Raw genomic sequence first — 27902 nt, forward strand, 5'->3', positions numbered from 1 at the left:
CGGAGGCTTCAGTTAGTCCAGAACGCAGCCGCTGGTGATAGAGGAGCTGCACGCAGCTCCCATGTAACACCTCTCCTGCGCAGGCTGCACTGGCTACCTGTGGCCTCTCGGGTGCACTTTAAGGTGTTAGTCACGACCTTTAAGGCGTCCCATGGCTTAGGACCTGGGTACTTACGGGACCGCCTACTGCTACCACATGCCTCCCACCGACCCGTACGCTCTCACAGAGAGGGACTCCTCAGGGTGCCATCCGCCAAACAATGTCGGCTGGTGGCCCCCAGGGGGCGGGCCTTCTCTGTGGGGGGCCCCCCACTCTGGAACGAACTCCCCCCGGGCTTACGCCAGATATCTGACCTTCGGACATTCCGTCGCGAACTGAAAACATATCTCTTTATTCGCGCGGGGCTGGCTTGAATGAAATTTTAAACTTAAATTTTTAGCAATTTTAATGGGGTTATTGGTTTTATGGTAAATTTCTTAAATTTTTCAGGCTCATTTAATAAGTTTTTAACTGATTTTAATTTTGTATATTGTATATTGTTCTTTGTTGGTTTTATTCTGCCTGTACACCGCCCTGAGTCCTTCGGGAGAAGGGCGGTATAAAAATTAAATAAATAAATAAATAAATAAATAAAAAATAATATTTATATAGCCACCCGTGTTATAACAAATTCTTGGCTTCACCCAATTCAAAGATTTAGGTATTCATGTTTACCTAAAATAGAATTAGCAGTGTAACCTTCATGAATTAAAATCGTTTATTGAAAATTAAATATCTATGTAGTGCAATAATATTATTTTTTTCAAGTATGTCAGAAACTTAAATGTTTAAAAAACCATTTTTTGTTGAATGGCACTGGCCTTTTACTTTATTTTTTTCTCAAAATTAAATGAAGCTCTGTGAAGTATTATTTGAGTATTCTGATAGAGTCTGGTTTATATCAGAAAGATTAAATAACATGCTGTAAAGATGCAGGAAACCTTTTTAACCATGTTTTCCTGAAAATAAGACTCTGTCTTATATTTTTTTGAAACCTGAAATAAGAGCTTGGCCTTACTGCCATGTGCTTAAAAACCCGATTGGGCTTATTATCAGGGGATGTCTTATTTTAGGGGAAACCTGGTATGTACTTTTGAATAATTTGGGAACTAAAGCTAATTACATAAATAAGTATATATACCAATAATAGGGAATATATAGTGAAAATTAAATATAACAGCATTTATTCTTCTGTAGTTTTAAAATGCTGTTCCATCCAAGGATACATTTCTGTTCCTTCCATAGGTACTACAGCAAACTTGAACTTTTCAGTATCTAGTTATATTAATGTCACTTCATCTGTTATTGGATTAGTGAATATATTTTAGTTTGTTATTATGGTTAGTTTTTCAAAGTTATGCTTAAATTGATGAATTTTATGGGCCAATGAGTTTAGAGCAGCAAGAAAGCTTACAGGAATACTGAGAAAGGATGTGTTACATTATATACAAGAGTAATTATGTAAGCACAGTAACTATGTTTCTCTCCTGTTACTGTAGTGATATTGGAATTGGTCAATCTCAGGATGATAGCATTGTAGGTTTAAGGCAGACTAAGCACATTCCTCCTGCTCTACCTGTCAGTGGAACACTGTCATCAAGCAATCCTGATTTACTGCAGTCACATCATCGCATCTTAGATTTCAACACAACCCCAGGTGAGTATCAAATTTTGATTGCTGTCTAGAATGAACATTTTATTTTGTTGATGAATATAGAAACTGAAATGAAAAATGTGCACCTTAAGTTCAGTTGAGCTTGCTTTATGTCACAGTGAAATACATAGAAATGGGTAAGACTATTTAAGTGCACAAATTCAATAATATACTAAACTATACCCAGATATGATTTTCTTTTTGATATGGCACTTAATTATTTTGATAAATACTGTCTGAATTTTGGAATATTTGTATCTGCTCTATATAAAATCTTTTATATATTCTCATCCTAACTTTATAGGACACATTTTATAAAAGAAAACCATTTTATATCAGCAAGCTAAAAATAATAATTGGCAGTTTATATTAGGATTAAATAAATGATACTGAAACAAATAACAAAAAAAAACCTTCTCTCTTTACTATTTATTATTAGATATATAGAACTATGTCAAAAATAATCTGGGATGTACTTTGACCTGTAGACTTTTACATACTATTTCAAAACTAGAGAATCTAAGCCATTGTTTGGAAGGAAGTACAGATGTTATCTCATAGGGCATGTTATTTAATGGAGTGAAAATTAATTTTTGCAATTTTTTTCAGTGAGGGGGTTCTAAAAATATGTGTTTTTACACCAGGAATTCAAATCTGCAGTTATTTCTGCAATTGTGCAACATTTAGCTTTGTATGATAAATCCACGTCTGATCATACACCCCACAAAAGTCTCTGCTCTGTACTATCTTTGAGAAATGGCCCTCCAACTTCTTCTTGAAACCTCTAACAGAGATGAAGTCACCATATCATTGGAATATTTTCCACAGGCCAGCAGCCCATACAATTGGGAAGCTTGTCTTAGTATCCAGACAGAACCTCCTTCCTTGTGGTTTTAAATATTGGTTCTGATCTACTGGAGCAGTAGAGAAGTTGTGTCACAATCCTTTAGATATTTCGAGATGATATTTTTGCTATATTTATGCATAAATAAGGTGTGATATTTTCTCCCAGCCATATTTTCAGTAAACTAAACATTCCCAGATCGTTTAACTGTTCTCCATGGCATATAGAATACAGTTAAGAGAATGGTAAACAGAAAGAAATGACAATTAAAAAATAGACATTCTCTGAAGAAAAGAAATGTATTGTTAGAAGTTAGTAAATAAAATACAAAGAAATTTTAGTTTATAGAAGAAGTGAAGTACCTATCTTGTAGGATTGCTGATAATGACTATAAACTACTGTATACTTCCTCAGCAAATGCTGTGTGCTTCTTTGAAAACTATTTCTTATATTCTATAGTCTATTTAATGTCAAGATATATTGCTCCCTTAGAAACTTTGAAAGAAGTTGGATTTTAATCTCAAGCTGCAGTGTGTATTTTAATATTTTCCTGATTGCTTATTTGTACCTTATGACTATCATTAAGTGTTGTACCTTAGAATTCTTAATGAATGTATCTTTTCTTTTATGTACACTGAGAGCATATGCACCAAGACAAATTCCTTGTGTGTCCAATCACACTTGGCCAATAAAAAATTATATTCTAATAGCATGTGCAGTTTATATTAGTTGGTGTTGTTAGTGTTGACTGTATAAAGATTAAGATGGAGGAGCATCCAGTACTTAAGGGTACTAAAATAGAGGAAAAAATAGAATTGCTGTCTAATATACCAGTAGTTAAGAAGTTTGTAGTGCTGCTTAAGCAAGAATACTTAGTTACATGGAAATTTTAAACTTGTAGTTAGCTTTTCCAGAGTAATTGGATTGTACATTTAAAATTCAGATTAAATTTTAATAGGTTTGAGTAATAATCCAGATTTGTATTTTAAACCTGATTACTTCTTTGTATGAGGCATTCACCTAAGATCTTTAAATTATACTTTTGTGCAAGACAGTAATTAGATGTTTCATTTCCTTTACTGTGACATAATGCAGTTCTTGGTAGAAGTTATAGATTTGAAATCTTACGTCCATTCTTTAACTTATGATGGCAACTGGAATTGGAATTTCTGTTGCTAAATGATGCAGTCATAAAGCATGACCGCATCTCTTAGTGACAGTAATCCTCGCAGTCTCACTGAGATTGTTAATCAAACTTCACAGTGATTAGGCAAGGCAATTTTTGCTGGTTTTCCATAATCAAAGTCATTAAGGAAGCTGCAGGAAGTTGCAAGTTTCAGGGTGGCAGGCAGGTGAATGGCCATTGCTAAGTGGGTAAGAGAATGAGGGATATACAGGATGCAGTAGGCAAGTCAAGGAGGCAATGCAAGGAGTAAATGGCATGGGTCAAGGAAGGGAGCAAGGGATAAACAAGAATGAGAGGGAGGTGTGGTGCAAGTTAAGCAAGATACGTAAGGGTGTGAGGGAGTGTTTGATTTGCATGGTATGGATCAGGGAGGGTACAATGAGGTGCCTCTGACCTTGGGTTAGGGAAAATATGAACTCCAAAGTAGTGTGGACCTCCTCCTTTTTCATCACTGGTACATTCAAAATGAAGAGATTTAAAACATTTCACCTACTTTTAACAAATCACAATTTCATATTATACCATGTTTCCCCTAAAATAAGACCCTGTCTTATATATTTTTTGAACCCTGAAATAAGCGCTTGACCTTATTGCCATGTGCTCAAAAGCCTGGTTGGGCTTATTATCAGGGGATGTCTTATTTTGGGGGGAACCTAATTTGGTTTCCCCCAAATTAGAACATTTGATTTTTAATTTAGTTTCTATGATTCATACACAAAGGTTCTGTAGTCTGCTAACTTTAGAGCTTAAGATTTTGACAGGAGCTCTACCTTGTTATAAAGCTTTTCATGAAAAGATAGAACTCCTGTCAACCTTTTCAGTATTGTTTTAATTTCTATTATTAAAAAAATTTAATTCTTCCTCTCATGTTTTATTATTTGCTTTGTGTTGTTAGAATTTATACCGTGCAGGCATATAATAATACTCAATAGTTGAATTGTGGAGACCCAATTCTCCTTATAGAGAGACAGTTTTGTGCCCTTTCTTCATGAAAGGCAATTGTAAAAGCATCTTCTTAAGTGCCAAACCATGTATAGCTGGGAGCACACTCTGAGCACAGCCAACATGGCAATTATGATAGCCCACAAATCTCCATTTAAACCTACTTGCTCCTTTTCCTGTCCAGTAATGTTAGCAGCTAATCACCAGAACATTGTCTAAATTTATTCAGAATTATACTGACTATATCTTCATAGCCTCATGGTGACCTTCCTAAGCTTGGTTCATCCCATTTCATTCTCAGTGCTCTCAAACATAAATTTGGCCTTCATTCTAGCAGTTTCAACTCAAAATAACCAGTAAGGCCTTGCATTATGTTACACAATTCTCTGCATTACAGTATGCATTGTAAGGGCCAAATATCTAATAGCTGCTATTAGGCTCTGATGCAATTTGGTAAAGTTTCCATTCTATTGGCATCCATACATACTAACAAAGCAGTAACTATATTAGTGGTATTAGTGTAGGTTGTGTCTCTTTCAGAAATTTACTGAATAACATGATCAAAGCTTTTAAATTTTATCAGGCATTATACTCTTAATATTGGATCCTGTCAAGATGCAGTATTTGGCTAAACTATGCTGTTCTTAGCATTTCTCTGAAGCATCCACCTCCAGATACAGGTGCTGGTTAATCATCTATATATATGATTCAAACCTCAGTTCAAAAAAATCAGATCAAGAACTGATTACAAACTGATAACTGTTTCTTTGTAACTGATCATCCATAAATTTACACAGGCCAGCAAACCACCCTACTCAAGACTGAGACTAGTATATATTTTGGATTCATTCTGGTGGTCATCAGAATTGAGATGGTTGGAGATATCGCTGCCTTTGTATATAACATGATGTGGTGGGGCTCATTTCAAAATAATGAAATTTGTTTTAGAACATTCAACCTGATTTATTGTACAGATGTAGAACACCTATATGTAAATTTACAGATGACCACATAAACATAGTAACAGGTAAAATACTAATTCTCTTAATTATTGATGACTAAAGCTTTTGAAAACAATCAGTTTTATAGATTTGAAGTTTCAATAAACTAAAGTACAAAATTTGTAGAGCATTATGCTAAAATAAATTTATTTAAAAATAGTAGGTACAGTATATACCTGAGGAAGGTTGAAGAGTGAGCTTGCCAAATCTGACTTTAGTAATTTTTAATATAGTTTATTATTTTGTCTTCATGCAGTAAATAAATTTCCAATATGATTATAGATAGTTCTTGGTTAACAACTGACTTATTCAGCATCCATTTGAACTTATGATAGCAGTGAAAAACTAGATTTATGATTGGTCCTTGAACTTTCACTGTTGTAGTGTCTCTGCGATATGGGCTTCACTACCTGCAAGCAATTACAACAATCATAGTGATCTATGGTCAAGTGATTTGAATTTGTGACCCTCATAGCCAGCTTCTGACCTGCAAAGTCAATAGAGAAGCTGTCAGTAAAGTTACAAGTCATTGTCAGGTGGTATCATGGTTAATACCTGTGAATGATTTGTTTTAACAACTGCAGCAGAATTAACATTAGATTTAGTCATATAATGTTTCACTTAAGAATCACATCACTTTGCGATGAAGTTGCCAGCCAGTCATTAAGTGAGGACAACTGTATATCGACTGTTTATTGAATAGGTGGAAATATATGGCACAGCTTACAGAGAGGTCTGCTGTTCAAAGCTACTGTATCCATTCTACAAATGTCTTAGAAGTGATATCTAATATAAATAGGAAAACAATATTCTAAAAACAGGATACTTGAGGTATTTATGCAAGAAGGCTTTATCATGAAGAAAAAGGTATCAGAAGAAAAATATCCCTATTCTTATTATATTATTTCTTGCTGAGAAATAATGACATTCTATTCTGTTATATGTCTTACTATGTTTTTCTTTTCATTACAGATTTACCAGATCAGGTTCTACGAGTTTTTAAAGCAGATCAGCAAAGTCGCTACATTATGATAAGCAAGGACACAACTGCAAAAGAAGTAGTTGTTCAAGCTATTCGTGAGTTTGCTTTAACCACCACCCCAGATGCTTATTCTTTATGTGAGGTCTCTGTTACTCCAGAGGGTGTCATTAAGCAGCGGAGACTTCCAGATCAACTCTCCAAACTTGCTGACAGAATACAGCTTAGTGGAAGGTGAAAAAATAGATGTTATTTTGGCTTAAAATTGGTATCCAGTAAACAAAATCATTTGGAAGCTGTTTATTTATTTAAACCTGATAGATTAATATGTAAAAAATATTTTTCAGGTATTATCTGAAAAATAACATGGAGACAGAAACTTTGTGTTCAGATGAAGATGCTCAGGAATTGCTAAGAGAGAGCCAAATTTCTCTACTGCAGCTCAGCACTATAGAGGTGGCTACCCAACTCTCAATGCGCAATTTTGAACTGTTCCGCAACATTGAACCTACAGAGTACATAGACGATTTATTTAAACTGAAATCTAAATTTAACTGTGCTAATTTAAAAAAGTTTGAAGAAGTAATAAACCAAGAAACCTTTTGGGTAGCATCTGAGATTTTGCGAGAAACCAACCAGCTGAAAAGGATGAAGATAATTAAGCACTTCATTAAGATAGCGCTGCACTGCAGAGAATGCAAGAACTTTAACTCAATGTTTGCAATAATAAGGTAAGCAAGGATAGATTTCTTTCTTATGTTTATATAGAGGGATAATAGAGGTTAACATGTTTTGTAATAAAAAGGTATTAGATAATAAGTAGAAAGTAGGACACACACACACACACACACACACACACACACACACACACACAGAGCGTATTTTTCGGAATTAGTAAATTTATATTACAAAAATATTTCATCAAACTGAAGCTATTTCAGTAACTTTAAACAGAACAAGAGTAATGTAAAATGCTGTTTTCTTCCCTGTTTAAATAATCATTACAAGTTTTCATTATAAATATATTTATAAGCATTCTTAAGTATCCAAAAAACTTGGTGGACTGAAATGAATGACCAACACATTTATCTTTAAAGAGTCAATGTGACATAAGTTTCATACTATAGAAGTCCTTTAAAAGTCACACAATGCAAGTTACATTTAAAAAGTAGTAATTGTTACCCGTGAGGGAGGAAAGTCCAATTCAATGTTTTATAAAATCATTGAAAGCTTTTGAGTTTCTTAGAACTCATCATAAAGCACAAGAGAGAATATGAATGTAGCCAAGTTTTAAATTTATATCTGAACCAGTTTGTATTTTTTAAATTTTTGTACCATAAATATCATCTTAAATTCTCTCCAGATAGCAGTGACTAGTTTCTTTCTTTTTTCCATCATCCAAAAATAGCTATTTCTCAGGTAGATATCAGTTCCTGGGCCTAAAGATTGCAAAGATTTGCCCCCTCACTTTAAATTTAAAGCCCTCTTGATAAGACAAGCTAGTTTCCTCTGCCCGGAATATATTCTTTCCAGTTCTTGTGAGCTGCAGTCTATCCCTTGCCAGTACCCCTTTATGTAAGTAATGCAGACCACCGTCTAGGACACCAAGTTTTAAGCCAGTGGTTCATTTCTGAAATCTGCATTGGTTACCAGTTTGCTTTCAGGTCCAAATCAAGGTGTTGGTTATTACCTTTAAAGCCCTATATGGCCTGAGTCCAGGGTATCTGTACAGCTGTCTCATCCCAATGGTTCTAGCCAATCCACCTGCATCAGCAGAGAAAGACCTTTTGGCTTTCTGGAAAGGTATTCAAACTTGGTTTTGCTGCTTGGCTTGGGGCCCTGAGAGGGCCATTTATCACTGGAGGTGGTTGACAGGGTAGAAAGGTTTCATCCCTATGCCCCATGACTCCTTGGTTCTGGTTCTGGTTCTAGGTTTGTTTGGTTTTTTTGCATAGTTTTAAATTTTTTAATGTGCATAATTTTAAATTTTAATTGTTTTGCTATTTATCTGTTTATGATATGTAAATCACCCAGAGTTGCCTTATTGGAGACATGGTTGGCATATTAAATCAATCAACCAATCAATAATCAATCAATCAGTATTTCTTTATGTCAACCAGAACTCCTTTACTTCTTTTTTAATTCCTTGTCCATATGATTCCGAATAATTCTAGTTTCATCATGATATTAGACTGTAATATCTTTTGATGGTTGTAGGAATTTGTATCCTTGATCTTGCTTTTTAGCTATACATGTTAATAAGTCCACTCTTCCTTTTCACATTTCCAGTCCTTATTTGATATTTCTTTATACATTTTAGACAATTTAGCTAATGTGATATATCACCAGTAAATTGTTTTGTAAAAATAATCTCTTTAATTATACACAATATATGTTTAACACTAGCTCTCCACAGTAATATATTTCTGGACGTTTTTATGGTTTAAAATCTTAGGTGTCAAAGTTTGAACATGGTACAGTGAGTTTATACTGAGATGCCCTTCTTGTCTTTCTTTCCCCTTATTATTATAATTAAATATGGAAACATGCATATTTTTTCAACAATTTGAAACATATCAACAATTTTGATCTGCTAATATCAATATTATTGAAAAATGTTAGGATACTTAATTTGGGCATTTTTGTTTGAATACACGTCATTCTAGGCTTATAATCATTTACTGAATCACCAAAGTTACAATGCAACTGGAAAAGTCTTTAAAACTGGTCCTCACACTAACGACCCTTGCAGTGTCCCTGTAGTCACATGATAAACATTCAGATGCTTAACAGCTGGCATGATATTTATGATGGTTGCAGCATCCTGGCTACGTGCAACCTTCCTAGCTAGCTGATTTCTGACAAAGTCAGTAGAGGAAGACAGATTTGCTTAATGACTGTCATTTATTTAACTATCATGGTGATTTGCTTAATTATCATGACAAAAATAATAAAATAGGGCATGACTCACTTAATGACCACATTGCTTAGCAATAGTAATTATGGTCCCAGTTGTGGTTGTAATTGAAGACTACCTATATTTTAGCCAATATACGTATATTTTACTGTCTATTGAAATAAAGGCTGAATGTCAAATGTCAAGGCAGAAACTCAAGCCCAGAGAGTTTTTTATAATAATCATTGTCATATCTTTGTATTGTATTACTTTGTACTGTAGCAGTGTTATAAAATGGGAAAACGTTTAGAAAAAGAAAAATATTGTATCATCTTTTTATTGTACTTCAACTCAATATTGCTTGAAGATTTCTGCTTTTATTTTAAGATTAAATTCTTGAAAGGCTTTCTTCACTACTGTCTGATTTTCAGCCATTTTTTATGTTAACTGGATTAATTTAATTCTTGCTTAACAAAGTGAATATGAGTGGTGCACATGCAAATTTCAAAAACCTTTTAAAAATATTGTTTAGTGGTCTGAATTTAGCTCCGGTTGCAAGATTACGAACCACATGGGAAAAACTTCCAAGCAAATATGAGAAATTGTTTCAAGATCTTCAGGACTTATTTGATCCATCTAGAAACATGGCAAAATACCGCAATGTCTTGAATAGTCAAAATCTACAGCCCCCCATTATTCCATTGTTCCCTGTAATAAAAAAGGATCTTACATTTCTTCATGAAGGTAAGTTAAAATTACATCAGGTATTTACCATGTATTCAGCATTCTGCTGAAATGTGTCAATTGTTTTTACAACAAATGGAAAAAACGAATAGTGTTCTTTTTTTGCAAATAATTATTTTGTAATACAGGAAATGATTCCAAAGTGGAAGGTTTGGTCAATTTTGAGAAATTAAGAATGATTGCAAAAGAGATCCGCCATGTGGGCCGAATGGCTTCTGTTAATATGGATCCTGCTTTAATGTTCAGGACTCGGTGAGTATGCTGACCAACAGAAAATTAGTTAAAATATGTAATAAACAGTTTACTATATAATAAGAGGCAGGCATACTGTACTGTAATCATGCTAATTAATTATGTTAATTCACATAACTAATAAACATGTACAATTGTAAATGACATCAAGAACTGGAAAAGAGATTGTATTATTTCTTAGATAACTGCATTTTTTTACATAATCTTACATTCTTGTATTTATCAATATGAAATAAGCAATGGTCTTTTTAGCATTTCTAAATAACATACTTGCCCTTTTGAGGTTCACATCAGATTCCTTAATCCAACATGTTCAATAAGCATTATATGTAATAGTTCAACCCTTCACCATTTAGAGATTAGTATTCAGGGTTTGCCTTCCCACTGACTTTTATCTATGATTCTCTCATTATGATTACTTCAGCATAAGCACTCAGATTGTTATATTACCAAGACACATTTTCTAACAATTTGGATGTAATTCTACATATGCTTGTTCAGGAAAATTAGATGATTCTATTGACATAATTAATTCAATGCAAGCAATCTAAAGAAGTTGTAATTATTATATATACAGTATTTAATATATTCCATGTCAAACCCTTTATCATTCTCAGTGGGACAGATGTAGGTGCCATTCAGAAATAGTATTATAGTGGGAAAAGGAGTGGGATAAAGTACCTGAGCAATTTACACAGAGGAAAAAGAAGAGGAAAAATAAAAAAACCCTATTAAGTATTAAGTAAACATCATCAATTGTGCTTCAAATTTAGTTCATTATAATCATACTTTATGATTATGTAAGAAGAGGGAAAAGAAAGAGAAGGAAAGAAAAATAAAACAATTCAATGACCTTGTGCTATCAGATTGAATCTGAAGTTTAATGTTGACTAGTTTTAACTATATCCAGCTTGAGGGTTTTTTTTGTTTCAAAACTACTTTTGAATTCTTGGATTTATCAAATATCATAATGAACCATGATTAATCAAAATGCAACTACTACAGTATAAACCATGTATGAGTTTTAAAGTAGTTTAAGAAAAGAATATTCACTCATTGATATATATAAAGATGACTGTTCATGCAGGGTCAATTTTTTGTGTTCTAAGCGAGAAAGAAGAGCAGAAAATATAAGATTCTTGATCAAAAGACTGTCAAATTGCAGTGTACAATTAGTCACTACCTTATTTACCTTTTTATCAAGTAGGGGAAGAAATAGTGCCGTACAACATAAATTTCTTCCACTTGATTTCATGAAAGCCTTTCATATTGTTAGTGGTATATTGCCCAGAAAGGCAAGGAAATGTGAACTACTTGTTAAATAGAAATCCCAAAATTTATTTTCCAATGAAAAACTATCCCAAAATTTTGAATCAGGTTTTATTGCTTTGTTGTATGGGCAGTTGGTGTTTGTTCTATAGGGAGGTCAAAGCACAATCAGAACCAGCATGGCCCTATAGGCCCCAATCCATTGTCAAAGATATATAATTGTTAATCGTTCTGAAAAAGTGCCTGAGAGAAGGCTATTCTGAGATGTCTGTTACAGCTTGTCCTGAAATCTGACTCTTTTCTTCTGAGCTTATAATCTTTCTCTGTCTCTTCCTTAAATCCATGCTTCAATATTCATGGCTCTCACTTGCAGGAAGAAGAAATGGAGGAGTCTGGGGTAAGTGGCTGGAGAGAACAATACAGGCAGCCATTCCTTTCTTGAACATCTGCATTGTACTTTTCTTGCTTCTCTTTAATTTTCTGATGCCTTAGCACTTTTTCCTTTTTGATAACATTTTTTTACTTACATCAAATTTAATCCTAGTGCTTCTTTTGCTTGAGGTCATAAATATTAGAGCTGTGAAACTTTACAAGTCATGAGACACTTTGGTTGGACTTAGCAGTCCCATTTAATGGGACTTGTGTTCCAAAATTGGGTTGTGTGATGGTGGTTCAGCTATATCAAAAATAAATTTAGATGTGTCTCAGAAATTAGGAGCACTATCCAAATTTGTGTTAATTACATTTTAAATACATTGCTTTTTACAGCTCAACTAACTAAATTATCTTTCTACAAATCAGTCTTCATTCAAACCAAACTTCATTTTTGCTGTTAACGACTTAGATATAACTCCCATACAAAAAAACATCCAAACCTGCATGTTGTTTCCTTATTAACTAATAAGAGTCTTTATTATATAACAAGAAATTCATTTCAACTGGGGAAAATAAAAGAGGAAATAGATTTGTTACAGTATTTGCAACAAATTAAATGTTTTAATAAATATACTTCCAAATATACATTTTTTAAAAAAAGTATTTGACATTAACCTTCAGTGAAATTTGATCTCTACTCACTAGGGATATTTTTATGCATGAGCCCATTTTATTTACTAGTACTACTTTTGAAATAGATTATGTCAGTGGTTCCCAACCTTTTCTTGTTTGAGGCACAACCTTTTCTTGTTTGAGGCACCCTTGGAAAGCCTTTCAAAAGTTCCCGGCACCCTTATAAGGAAATAGATTATGTGAAGAATTAGTGTACTGATCATTTCCCAACGATGTAGAATTTCATTATTTTTTATTTTGGGCAGAGTAGATATTAGGGATATATTTTAATGAAGATATGCACAGACTTATAACTAAAATGTGATTTTAAAATCCTTGATTTTTAGCCTTTATTTTAATTGTATGACTTACCTGAATGAGGCATGTGAGCTTTGACCATAGACTGACTTCATGCAGAACTTTGCATGTTTATAGTTCTTTAAAGGATTTAGCAATGAGCTCAATTTCAGACTTATCATCTTCCTTTACCCCTAGGTCTCTTAGCCAAGGCAGTACAAACACAGCAGTACTTGATGTTGCACAAACAGGTGGACACAAAAAACGGGTGCGTCGCAGTTCATTTCTTAATGCCAAAAAGCTATACGAAGATGCCCAGATGGCTCGAAAAGTCAAACAGTATCTCTCTAACCTAGACTTGGAAATGGATGAAGAAAGTCTCCAGGCACTGTCCTTGCAGTGTGAACCAGCCAGCAATACATGTAAGTGTGTTTTTGCTCTCTATTACTATACCAAATGGCAGGGATGAAATAAGTTTAAAATCAAAATTACAGTATCCTGAATCGTGTACCTCTGTACTCTATTAGGGTACAGATAAGCTGCACCCAAGTCAACTTATACTAATAGTAGTTTTATTTGGCATTAAAGGCCTGGCTAGTCATAAACATTTGAGTTTTATTTATTAAAATACTTCATTTTTTTTAATTTTGTTAATTTCTTAATTGAATCTAATTTTCCTAATGTATATAAGTTTAAGGAAGGCTACAAATAATAAATAGATGAAAATAAATGGATTTTTTTTTGCCATGTAAGTAAGAAAAGTTTTTATGATTAGGTTGTTTGCATTTGCAAATTGGTTACTTATACCAATGCAGATTGTACTTACACTTTCTTATACTTTTGTTTTTAATATCTTATGTTTTTATGCCTTAAATTATATAAATAGTTTTATTATTCTTTATTATGATGTCATGTTATTTTAATGATATTGCCTTTCAGTTGAATAGGAATATTTTAGAATTATATTTATATAATATAAATTATATTTTATTATATTTTATTTTATTTTTTTAAATAGATATTAACACCATTTGTCATTAGACTCAATTCAAAATTCAAAGTTTCTAACAGAATCAGTTATCATCTTAATCTATATCATGCTATATTTTTTCCTTAAGTACCCAAAACTCCAGGGGACAAACGGTCTGGAAAAGCTGAAACGTCCCCAGTAACACATCGGTCAGGGATGCAGCAGAAGACTCAACAGCAACAACAGTCCAAAGCAAACCAGGTTTTACAGGTTCCTGCTGTATCACTTTATCCTTCTCGTAAGAAAGTACCAGTAAAAGATCTCCCACCATTTGGTAAGTTCTATAAAGAATTTTGTTTTGGAGGAAAACAAATTCTCACCAAAAAATTAAATAATTTTGCAAATAAAAATATATACAATTGTTATTAAGAATTTTGCTAATAATAGTAAAATCTAATACAAGTTAAACTTAAAGAAAATAGAGAGAAGGGAAAAGAATAGTGAAAAAGAAAAACAAGAAAAACAAGAATAAGACCTTAATAAAGAAAAAGTGTATAAAGAAGTGATTTCAAATCTTCATCACAAGCATAAACATATTTAGTAAGTTTTCACCTTCTAATGTTACAAATATTTTTGGTTAATCATATCCCACCTTTTATCTATGAGCGATTCATAAATAGTAGCACCTTTTCAGTCCTCATGTAAGCAGAAAGTCCATAAAGGGTAACCAGAATGAACAACATACCTTATTTTAACTTTGATCAAATAAATCAACTTTATATTCCTCCCGTTTAATTCTAACCATCTTAATCTGTTTCATTCAAATATTGTTATAGCATTTTATTTTTCTTTATTTCTTCTTGGTCCCATCACATAGAGATATTCAAGGTTTTAACAAGTCTCTTTTTTTTAAGCTAGTAGGAAAATATTATCCAGGTCATTTTCTTGGTTTGTCATTTGTATTTCCATTTTAAAATTCAGCCAGTTTTTTTTTGTTGTTGTTGTTTTTTGTAGACCCAATAAAATGTATTTTCCAAATTGGTCTCTTGGACTGTCAGTTTTAAATCTACTTTCAATACTATCTCTACCTTGTCGGACAAAGTTTTTTCTGCATCTCACATTTCTTCAATAACATCTTTTGGACATAGTCTGTCCATAAAAGTAGACATCATTACTGACACTGTTGATACTATGACTATTATTTTCTGATTCTATTTTTCCCAAAGAAAAATTAAGCATTTTTATAATTAGAACATTTTGCACCATCTTGCAAGCTTTCGTCTTTCTAAAACCTTTAATCCCCCCAAGGACCCAGTTTTTGTAAACATAATAATCTTTATGCATGTTATGTCTTGTAACAACAAAAACGGAATCTATTTCCCACAAGAAGCTGTTCATATTTTATAATTAATTCCAAAATTTTATTGTAATTGATTCACTATTCCAATTTTATCTGGACCCTTAATCTTTTTATAATTTTCTAGGATCAAAATCTTATTTAGCTTTCTGATGGTTCTTTCAGATTCTTTAATTTTTTAAAGTGTATGATTAAAACTTTTTTTGTCCATGATTAAAAGCAGCCTCACCCGGCATTTTTAAACTTGTCACTCCAAAGGTCTCTAATAGTATATGATGAGCAATTTCCAAAAGTGATTAGAAAGCAAGGTTTTTGAACTTAATGTCTTTTAAGTCTCCACTGTGGTTGAGAGCAAGATGACTAATCGCATCATTTCCTGGTGCTCAAGCTGGTGGAAAAATGCAGTTCCACAGTCTCTTCTCTTCATGAGGAGCAACCATCCAGAGCATATGTGAATGATATCCTCTCTTTATCCGGAGAGTGAATTAGTTATTATTTGCATATATTTTATTCATTCTTACTTTTTTACTACGATGAACTGTACATATCAGTTGTTTCTTCTGAATCATAATAATTTATGAATTGGCATGAGTTGACATTAGCAAAAGTGTCCTACACTTTGAGATTTGGGGGTCATTCTTCCATCTCTGTGTGTTGCGTAATTTCATGGCAGGGTGGTGAAGATAAATGTAAATGGGTAATGAGCTATACGAAGAAATGGTGAGCTAAAATGTAATTAATGTTGCATTTGAAAGGTGCATGAGGTCCTTAATGTGCACATACTGAAGAAAGTGTACATATATCTGAAGTTTGTTTTTCTTTTTCCCTTTAAGGCATAAACTCCCCACAAGCTTTAAAGAAAATTCTTTCACTCTCTGAAGAAGGAAGTTTGGACCGTCACAAGAAGCAAGCAGAAGACACAATTTCAAATGCTTCTTCACAATTATCTTCTCCTCCCACCTCACCCCAGAGCTCTCCAAGAAAATGTATATTAGTTACATTTTTAATTTTTAAAAATATTTTAATATTTTAAAATATATTAAAATTTATTATAATATATTTTATAATAATATACAATAAAATATTTTAATGTTTTAAAATTCTCACATGGTCTCTTCCCTAATCATAGTTAGCTATATTAACAGTTAACTAGCCATAATCATTAGTTGCCAAAAATACAGTATGTTGCCAAAAATACAGTAAATCATGTTTTATAATGAAGAGACATTTGCTTCCATTATAATTTATATGTTATGTCATAAAGTCTCTTAAGGGAATAATTTTCTCTGTGTTCTTAAATTTATATTAAAATATATGCAAAAATATGTATAGATTTATAGGCAATATTGAATACTTCTTTGTCTCAAAAAAACACTGCTAACTGCTTTATGCTTTACATTCAGTTGACTGAAAAAAAAATGCTGATTGTCTGAACAGACTTAGAAGAGTTTAATTAACTCAGCCACAGCCAGTTTTTTATAGTCATTTCATAATCACAAGTTCTATAACTTTATTTCTGGTTTTGTTTTTTTCTTCAGAAAGTCAGTTTTCTTGACTTTTATTTGGCTGGGGAGCTAAGGGTGGGAAAATAGGTTTCTCTGTCGTGACCCATATGCTGCAGAGAAGCTTTTCCTTGGAAATTTGATAAGCCCAGACATCAGAGGGCTTCTGAAGCAACAATACAAAGCATTTACAAAGCACTTTTTAAAACTTCATTATGAAATAATGAATCTTCTAAATATTTTTTCTTTATTTCTTGCTTTGTCTTTATGGTAGCTGAATGATAGTTATTTTTAATTATCATTTCTTACTTATTTATTATTATTATTTATTTGTTTGTTTGTTTGTTTATGCTGTGAATGAGTTACATTCCTTTTTGTTGTCAAGAATCATAATTATGGAGAAGTATGGAAATTTATTAAGTCATACGATTGCCTTCATTTTCAGGCATAGTATCTCCATATGTGGAGATAAATTCTTTCAAAAAGCATATCAGTAAGTTCAAGGAAAGTGAATAACTACTGCACATTTTTAATTTTGTATTATTAAGGATAGAATAGCAAGACATGTTTATTGTGTCAGAACTGAATAAAAAGTGCAAGTATAGTTGTCCATTCTGAAGGAATCATGCCAAAGGTTGTATGACTATATTCATCAGGACTTAAAAAGAACAGATTGTGTGAAGTAGAATTTTCAAACTGATAAAAAAGATACATTTATCAAAAGAATACATTGCAATATTATACTTCCCCCTTTTCTTAGAAATGAGATGTTAACACTATTCCATTGTACTTTATTTGTTTTTGGAATAAGAAGACATTTGAATTTGTTTTGTTTATTTTTTATAAAAATTGTGAAAAGTTTTATTAAATAATTAAACTATTCTTCCTGCAGGTTACATGCTGGCTCCTAGTGGCACAGTGGATAACTTTTCCGACTCTGGTCACAGTGAAATTTCTTCCCGATCTAGCATTGTCAGCAATTCTTCTTTTGACTCCGTGTCAGGGTCTCTACAAGATGAAAGAAGACAGAGGCACTCAGTCAGCATTGTTGAGACTAATCTTGGAGTGGGCAGGATTGAAAGAAGAGCCCTGGTTGAACCGGATCAGTACAGTTTAGGGTATGATGTTCATGTCCTATATTTATTTAAGATTTCTATGTGATTTTTATTTATTTATTCCGCTCTTTGAATAAGGTTTTGAATACATATGTTGCTATTAAAACTTCAACAATTTTGCCTGTTGATGACTTAGAAACTATATGAAATATAAGACTAAACTGTAGGATTTATAAGATTAAACCTATAAGATCTGTAATAAAGTTCAAAAATCAGACATGAACAACCAGACTCAGACATGTGGAGTTCAAACTTGCTACTTTATTGTTTTTTGCCTATTTCACGGGAATATCCCCGGCCAGCAGTTTTTGCCTGGTGAAGATTAGATAATGCTCAAATGTATGGGGTGTGTGTGTGTTTCCAGACCTTGCCCTCTTGTGTTTACTTAATTAGTCCAGACTAATTCCACTCTTGAGCCCTCCTCTCTGCTACCCTTTTAGATTCAATATCTAAAAGATCCTTCAAAGCAGATCAGCATATAAATATAGATAGATCCTTTAGGCAATGGTTGAAGCAGTTTTGCCTTTTCCTGGGATCATAAAACTTAAAAATTGTGTATGTGTGTGTATATATGTCTATCAATACATCTATTTATCTGTGTATCAACATACTATGTATGTTTCTAAGACTAATCTCTTCTTTTGCTAGGTTGGAATATTTTCTTATTTATTTCATTTATATTCTTATTCTCTGAAAGAAAAAAAATAGAAAAAATATATGTTGAAAACCCAGACTTGTCTTACTTGAAAGCACTGATTATGATAAATTTAGTTGCGAGTATTTGGATATTACAGTACAAATAGTCTTCAATTTATGACCACAACTAAGCCCAAAATTTCCCTTGCTAATGAAGGCAATTGTTCAGTGAATTCTGCCCCATTTTATGGCAGGGTGATTAAGTGAATCAGTTCAATTGTTAAGTGAATCATGCATTCATTAAGTGAATCTGACTCCCCCCTCCCCCCGTTGACTTCGCTTATCGGAAGCCATCTGGCAAGGTTACAAACAATGATCACAAGACCCTAGAACAGTACAACTGTCATAAATACATGCCAGTTGCCACCTGACCGAATTTTGATCATGTGACCCTGGGGATGCTGCAATGGCTGTAAGTGTGCAAAACTATCATAAAAGTCATATTTTTCAGTACTGTTATAACTTTGAATGTTCACTAAATGAATAGTTGTAAGTTGAGGACTACCTGTATCTGTAATGATTAAAGTGCTTTGTATAATTGCAGAATATAAGTAAGGGAGGAATAACTTTTTAATGTATTCAGGGGAACAAAAAGTATAAAATTTGTCTTCTAGTCTACCAGTCACTATTGGTTACATCATTGGGTTATGTTATAGTGACTAATTATTTCATTGCTATGCATTTTTAGCTCCTATGCAGCCCTGTCAGAAAACAGAGGGTTCTATGCTGCAGCAACCATGCTTTCTTCTCCCAGTACGGAGGAACTATCACAGGATCAGGGAGATCGAGCATCACTTGATGCAGCAGATAGTGGCCGAGGCAGTTGGACTTCTTGCTCAAGTGGTTCCCATGACAACATACAGACAATACAACATCAGCGAAGTTGGGAAACTCTGCCTTTTGGACATGTTCATTTCGATAATTCAGGCGATGGGGCAGGACTGTGGGCCTCAGGCAGTCACATGGACCCATTGATGTTCTCCGATCAAGGCACAAAGTATGGCAGGCAGAGTCAAGGTAGGGAGGGCCTTGATCAAGCACAATCCAGAGCAAGCTGGGCATCCTCCACAGGATACTGGGGAGAGGACTCTGAAGGTGATACAGGTACCATAAAACGGAGGGGTGGGAAAGATGTATCAATTGAAGCTGAATCCAGTAGCATAACATCTATAACAACAGAGGATTCAAAGCCGGTTCCTATGCCAGCTCATATAGCTATGCCAACAAGTAACACAAAGGGTCTTATTGGTAAGTTTAATTTTGTTTTCCACAAAATATCCTACATATTTATTATTATGAATTTGTTTTAAAGATATTTTTCTTTAGACTGTTTAAAAATGTAGCCAGGGGTTAACCTTTGTCTCGTATTTTCTTTTTTTCCATGAAACCATTTGCACTGAAAAGTAATGTTTTCTGTTGCAGATACTGCTTTTGTCATTGTCATCCTAATCATCATGTTACTAAAGCCAAATTAATAAGTTCATTTGCACAGAGCAATACACACTTACAAAGACTGTGTGTAAATATTAAGAGTTATGAAAAAAATGAATTCCCTATGCACAGTTGCTGCTTCCCACCCAATCTACTCTAGCCTATAGCTTCTACCTAAGCCCACTTTCACCATCAGTTTCCCCCAACTCTGAAAGTCATTCTGGCTGAGCATTACAGCAGTTGAAGTCCAAAACCTCTGGAAATGACCAGAATGTAGAATGCTGTCATGAACGAGTCAAAGCAAATTACTGATCATATATCTTAACATCATAATGGATTAGTAATTACACAGCATCCAAAGTTGTGGTAGTGACCCAGTTAAATCAAATTAGTTGAGAACAGGAAAAATTACTCTCATTCTGAGTAGACTGACTTTCACTTGACTGAATGGACATATAATTAAACCAAATCAGCTTTTGGCTGACTGGGATATTTCGAATTTAGAAACCATGTTAATGTTCTCATAAAATGACTGGGTGGGAGGATAGAGGGCTTTCCCTTTAACAAAATATCAAGTTGCTAAGCACCACAATGTTTCCTTGTAAATTTTGTCCTTTTTCTGACAATTGAGCTGACTTGCAAATGAATCAGTTTATTGCTTAAGAAAGGTTATGGTCTTAGAAACAGAAATGATGCTAGAAGTCCTTTGCAATGTGCCAGCTTCCCCCTCGCGTGCGCGCGCACGCACGCGCGTGCACACACACACACACACACACAAACATTTTTTTTATGTTAAAAAAAAATTAGAGTGAGTAGGGTGTCTGGAATGTGCCAAAGCAAAACCTGCAATGAGGTCTGATAATTACAATGCCTTCTTTACTAACTTTGTCCAAATTGATTGATTTTTCATTTCCCCCCTCCTCCCAAAAGGATTTAGGTTGTCTCTTAGCTTATCCAGATACCAATTCAATTTGCATTCTAAGACAATTCAAATATTTATTACTTTTACTTTGTGCATCTTGAAGAAATCGTTTTTGGGGGGAAAAACCATTTCAAATGTTTAGTGAATTGAAAAATAAAAACAATGATTTTATTGGAAGAGTGCTTCAAATTATATACTTCATTTGTTTTGATATTATTAATAATTTTACTGATTTTATTGAATTATGCTGAAAAAATTAAGCAAAACATGAATCTTGTTATAAAGAGGGAAATATAAAAACATTTAAAACCATTTACTTTGCAAATTGGTTTAGTATTATTTGCCTTTTGCTAAACAATTAAACTCTAATGATATATTACACTTTATTACATAGAACCCTTGTGGTGGCTATATTTTTATAGTACTAAAGTCGTTAAGACATCTTTTCCAGATGTCACCATTCCTTTCTGAATTCCCTTTATGAGTGCTTTCTAAAATGTTTTTAAATCTCCACTTCTGGTCAATTGCTTTTCTGTCTTCTCTGTAGCTTTCTTAAAGTGTTTCTATTTGTGTTTTATAAATAAGACATACACATTAAAATAATGTCTAAAACTGTGTAGATAGATACAGTTGCAAAGTTAAGCCAAATTAAACACTTGTGTATGATATTTACTTCATAAAAATAAGTTTTAAGCTCATGATCGGCTCTCCATGAGAATCAATAAAATTGAAAACATAACTGCCTTTTGACAGGCTTATGTAATCAAGCTCATGTAAACATCATATCATATTTTGAAAATCATAAAAAGATTAGGGCATTAGAGGAGATGGTTCAAATCCACAAAAGACTGTGGCAGTGGATTTTTTTTAATGCTTCGTTGTTATGATGCATATGATGGTTTGCAAGATATTGCAGATAACCTAATACAAAGTCAATATCAGTATGTATTATGAATTGCACAAATATTTTTAAATGATTGTTAATAGTGTATTGTTTTACTGCAGCTCGAAAAGAGGGTCGCTATCGTGAACCACCACCAACCCCTCCGGGTTATGTAGGAATACCTATTGATTTTGCGGAAGGAATTTCTCATCCAGCCCGAAAACCTCCAGATTACAACGTAGCACTTCAGAGGTCTAGGATGGTGGCACGGTCTAATGAAGCCGCTGGGACTTCAGCTTCACCTTCGCAGCAGCAATCACAGGGTCATTCCTCTATCAGGCCTGTTAACAAACTTCAGTGGCATAAACCAAACGAGTCAGACCCACATCTTGCTCATTATCAGTCTCAAGGGTTTTCCACAGAGGAGGATGGTAAACATCTTATCACATTTTGAAAATCATAAAAGGATAATTTCGCAAAGGGCATTAGAAGGGATGGTGGAAATCTACAAAAAAAAATGACTCAGGCTCTGACATTAACATTTCTCAGTTTGTTGCCTGAATATGTTTATGAAGGAAAAGATCATAGGACTATTAACTGTTTGGCAAATATGCTAGGATTCTCCCAAGCCTTTGTGAAAGGCTGAAAGCTCATACCACATGTTGATAATTATTTAAATGTGGTGTATAGCCTTTTTGTTGAAAAAGAGCTTCTCTAAGCAGATGTTGAAGACATTTTTAAATACACTGTTTCCTATACCAAGATATTTCAAGCAAAGCTGAAGAAATTGTGGCCTTCTTGACTTTGCTGCACAATACTAGCTGGGTATGGTCAAATTCCAGTAAAGTCCCTCAAGCCAGTTATAAAGGTGTACTTCAATTTAATATATAATTCAGGATTATATATTTAAGATTATATATTTAAGAATACCAAATATATGCCAGTTTGGTGTAGCAATTAAAGGCTCTGGGCTAGAAATCAAGAAACTCATGAGTTCTAGTCCTGCCTTAAACATGAGGCCAGCAAAGAAGGTTTGGGCCAATCACACTGTTTCAGCACTAGGAAGAACGCAATGGCAATGGCAAATAACTTCTGAAAACTATTGCTAAGAAAAACACATGTATTCACTAGAAGACAAGACTGACAAAAAGAGTATGTGACAAACATATAACTTAAAAAACTTCTGAGCAGAATGCCGAATTGCCTGTCAAGTTTAATTAATTGAAATGTTAAAATTAACATGTATCTTAGTGGAGAAGAAATAAAGAAAATATAGTCCCCCAAAATTCAATGTTTAAGGAAGATAAAGTATGAACACAGAATATATATATATATATAAATATAAATATATATATATATATTTGTAAGGTATTAAGTTTTAAGTATCTCTATCTTTATTTCCCTCCTGTCATGTTGTGTTTGCAGAAGATGAGCAAGTCTCTGCCGTCTAAGAATTGGAGCTTTCGGGATTACAAGTAAACCAACTTTAAGGAGAGCACAAGATGACATCCCTAATATAGGAGCCTTGGAACATTAATTAACGGATGGTGGACCTGTGCCTCCTTCCCTGCCTTAAAGCAGCATGGGCTTCTTCTCCCCTTCTCCCCTTGCATGTGAAATACTGTGAAGAAATTGCCCTGGCACTTTTCAAACTGTGTTGCTTGAAATGCGCAGTGCAGCATTCTCTCAGCTATCACTGTCGCTGTCTGCTACATCACACAGTATCATTCCAAATTCCTAGATCAACTCATAACTCTGGCTGCACTCTCCCATGCCTGGAAGCATTTTAAATTCTTTTTCCGATCTTAATCATGATCCTAGCACTTCACTTGATTGTGATGAAGAGATCAACTAGTGGACAAATGCATTTGGCCTTTATTAAGAAAGAAATGTATTGAAATCCTTCAAGTACACAGTGCTTGTTTCTTGTTTACAATGCCTTTGTTGCTACTCTATATATATATATATTGTATTTGGAGAGGGATAAAAGGTTACACCTGCATTAACTACAGTATTATTTTGTATTATTTAAGAAAGTTTGCTAGCCTGGACTACTTTTTTTTGTTCAAAGCGATGATGTGGTTAGCTAAAAATGCCACGTTAGCTAAAAATGATTTATAGGAAGGATTCAGCCTTTCAAGCTTCGTTTTTAGTGTTCCACTCAAAGCAGAGTTGATTAATTTCAGAATTGCTGGTTTTGTTGCTTTGCATCTCTAATGATGTGGTTCTCTTGACTCTTGCAAATAATCTGTGAAGAAAGTTAGTGTCCTTTTCCTGTGCCTTAAGGAATACAGGATGGTGAGTAAAAATATTTGTCCTCAATTGTCAAATGGCAATATCATATTTTGCTGAAAATACATGATTTTTTCCATCCTCCTCCTCGTACTAAGTAATGGGCTTTTGTCAGACAGAAATAATCAGGGTAATGTATTAAGGCAATTCAGCACACACTGCAACCAGTGCCAACTCTTAATACTAATCTCAAATTGTGTTGCTATTGGCTTGGCATTAGAAAATAGTGAACCTTTTGAAGAAAGTAGGTGTCTCTCAGCAAGCTTTTGCAGTGAACAATTATTCACAATTGTCTTTTACAGAACATTGCATATATGGAGGAGGCCAGTGGGTATCAATCACCTGCTTACAGCTGCTATGAACCCTTTAGTGTTGGAAATGAAACTACATCCCCTTTCTATTTTCTGTTGTTATTTTTGGTTTTGCACAGACTCCAGAAAAGTGAAGGCTGCCAATCCGAGTAGTACTCAAATGTGAGGAACTGCTGTTCTTGGATTTTTGTTTTTTCATTAAATTCAGCTGATCATATTGATCAGTAGATAAAAGTAAATAGTATCAACTTATAAAGATCAATTTACAGTGGTTTTTCACTGTATTGAACAATGTCAGTGCTTTATTTAATCTCTCCTATAATCATAGCTTTTCTCTATTTGCTTCTATATCATATTGTCAATTATGCATTTGTAATTTTACATGTAATATGCATTTGCCAGTTTCATTATATAGGCTATGGACCTCATGTGCATATAGCAAAACAGAACAAACCTAGCTGTCTCACAAGTTGCACAAATGTTATATAGGAATTAAGTAATTGTAGACCATAGGACTGCTAATCTCAGTTCACTCTGTGATGTCAAGTGCAGAATGTACGACTTACTGGTGATTTCCTCATACTTTTGATACTACTTGTACCTGTATGTCTTTTAGAAAGACATTGGTGGAGTCTGTATCCCTTTTGTATTTTTAATACAATAATTGTACATATTGGTTATATATTTTTGTTGAAAATGGTAGAAATGTACTATGTTTATGCTTCTATCCAGTTTGTATGAAGCTGGAATATAAATAAATATAATGTTAATGATGTCTGATTTATTTTGTGCTGATTTGCTTGGAAGAGGGCCGGTTATGTGCAATATTCATATACGTGGGGGAGAACCATACACATAATTTTAGTCACAGAAATTATTTGAGGAACTTTTAAGACATAAATCAAGATCTAGAAGTAGTAATATTATAGTAAAAATCATGCACATATTTTCATCCAAAATATACAGCAAGATATAAAATATATCTCATTTTAAGTTGGTTGTTCAGTTCCTGTCTCAACCAATGGATCAACGCTCTGTTCATCTGAAAAAGCAAGAGCAGATCCTGCACTTACAGGAAGAATACTAGGAAGAATATATGTGTGTGTGTGTGTGTGTAGGTCTTTGGTTATTCGGGTTTTCTCCCGCATAAAATTGGAAGTGTCTTGGCGACGTTTCGACGAAGTCTCATTCGTCATCTTCAGGCTTCAGCTTCAGCTTCGTGCTTCTGGGAGCAAACGTCGCCAAGACACTTCCAATTTTACGTGGGAGAAAACCCGAATAACCAAAGACCTACATACAAACACCCGCAAAAACCTCAGAAAACAAACAAATATATATATATATATTAACCCAATTTATTTTATGAAATATTTTATGCACAAGATAAATTGTTAACTATTATAGAAATTTATTTTACATTATTAGACTAGATTCTATGAAATAATTATGAAGAGTTAAGAATTTTAGAAGATTACCTTTAAATATACAACCTGTTTTATTGATAACATAATCTACATCTTATTGCTTTCTCTGTTCCCTGTAATCAAGGTCTGGATTTATTTGGCTTGATAATCTGTGGGTGGTCCTGTACTGTATAAACTAAATAGTGATTAAGTATATCCTTGTTTTATAACAAAGTAATTTGAAACAAATTTAGCTCCAGTAATAAATAGTCATGTGACTTTTTTTAAATGAAGATTGGGTTGTTAGCTTTTGAAACACATGTTAACATGTTGAATATAACAAAAAACAAATCTCTCCGCAGTATACTATAAAAATCACTTTCTGGTACAGATAATATGCTACATTATTTTCTCTGTTAGACGTGAATAATTTCATTTTGGTAAGGGTGACTGGATACACACAGCAATATTATATAAAAGATGGACAGAGATGAAAGTCACAGAACAAATGACTCAATAATTGTTGAATAATACGTTGAGTATGAGGTGATTACATTTTAAGTTTTTTACAAATATGCTTGAAAGTGTTAAAAACATTTCACACAGTATCTCTATGGAGATTCTCAGTCATCCGGGTCATGGTTGTTCCAAAGGTGCTTTTTCAGCAGACAGCTGGACTTTGTTTTTTCCTACAAAGTCTTAAAAACAAAGTCCAGTTGCCTTTTGGAAAAGCACCTTTGGTTTCACACAGTATTTAAATATAAATCTCAAAAATTAAACAAATTCAGATAATGGTATAATTTTAAATAAATAAATGCTACTTCTGTATGTACTGTATTTATCCAAGAGAACACCCAGAATTTATGATAATCTTCAAAAACAAGACAAATCAAAACAAAGGAAAACACATTTCATCAGAAATGGTCAACATTTAAAGTCATACAGCAAAGACAAGTTCATCCTTTGTCAAGTCCAGTTGGTGAGGTAAGCAAGGCACCCATGCTTTCATAGTTGCTGAAATGACCTTTCATGTGAACAGGACTAAACTCTGTGGTCTTCATGTTTAGAAAGTGATAATCTACAATGGGGCAGTGAATTGTGAATACAGAGACACTGCAACAGCCAAAAGATCAAAGATCAGTCATATATCCTTTTTCAGCAAAAATTATAACTTTGAACAGTTGCTGAACAAACGAGGACTATCTGTATAGATGACATCCACCCATTTTTAAAAGTAAGAAAAGTGTGTTCCATGAATTGCTTGAGATCATCTTTTCCCCCTTTTTAGCATTTTTGTAATTGGAGTCTTAAGCTTTGTACATCCCTCAACCTAATTCTAAAAATATTTTGACATTAATATTTTTTTTTATATGTGAGAAAGTAAAGAGAAAAGCAAGTTTCAATATAAGAGTGATGTTTTTAAAAAGTATAGACTTCTGTCTATACTTTTCACAGCATACAACTTTAGCCTTACCCAAAACTGGCTTGCAATAACTATTATTTCTATAGAGAGTATGTTCATGCCTATTATTTGTACAACTTTTTTTTGGCATTCCAGAATTTTATTTTCTTTGAGATAATGCAAAATATCATATTCTGAGACCTGCTTTTTAACTAAAAGATCAAGACAGCTGTATATGTTTTGTGCAAAGTATTTTATAAGATGCCCTTAGTAGTTTTCATAGGCAATGGCCAAAGCCATTCTGTAACAACTGTTCCATTTCAAAATGATTTCAATATTTTGCAGATGGCTCAGATCCAATCCAAAACATCTTACATTACAGAAAGTTGTTACCTATCAATGAAAACCATATATAGTTCAGCCAAGTGTTCTAATTACTGCAAGGCAACTTTATGAATTTCTGTTGT

The 27902-nt window shown here is 33.5% G+C and overlaps 1 protein-coding gene across 6 annotated transcripts in view; it reads left to right on the top strand.

Moving 5' to 3' along the window:
- Positions 1-25403, top strand: part of RAPGEF2 (Rap guanine nucleotide exchange factor 2) — a 238966-nt gene extending 213563 nt beyond the window's left edge. For 5 of the 6 annotated variants that reach the window (XM_058193651.1, XM_058193648.1, XM_058193649.1 and 2 more), the window contains 13 exons: positions 1540-1697; positions 6640-6880; positions 6994-7377; positions 10075-10286; positions 10415-10538; positions 12181-12204; positions 13350-13573; positions 14270-14455; positions 16312-16464; positions 17873-18098; positions 19480-20039; positions 22150-22458; positions 23453-25403. In XM_058193651.1, coding sequence (XP_058049634.1) covers positions 1540-1697; positions 6640-6880; positions 6994-7377; positions 10075-10286; positions 10415-10538; positions 12181-12204; positions 13350-13573; positions 14270-14455; positions 16312-16464; positions 17873-18098; positions 19480-20039; positions 22150-22458; positions 23453-23478 — 2827 coding nt within the window. In that variant the 3' untranslated portion in view covers positions 23479-25403. The remainder of the gene's footprint in view (positions 1-1539; positions 1698-6639; positions 6881-6993; positions 7378-10074; positions 10287-10414; positions 10539-12180; positions 12205-13349; positions 13574-14269; positions 14456-16311; positions 16465-17872; positions 18099-19479; positions 20040-22149; positions 22459-23452) is intronic. The other variant, XM_058193650.1, reaches the window with a different exon arrangement.
- Positions 25404-27902: the final 2499 nt, after the last annotated feature.

The sequence above is a fragment of the Ahaetulla prasina genome, chromosome 8, assembly GCF_028640845.1.
Source record: "Ahaetulla prasina isolate Xishuangbanna chromosome 8, ASM2864084v1, whole genome shotgun sequence".
Classification (NCBI taxonomy): domain Eukaryota; kingdom Metazoa; phylum Chordata; class Lepidosauria; order Squamata; family Colubridae; genus Ahaetulla; species Ahaetulla prasina.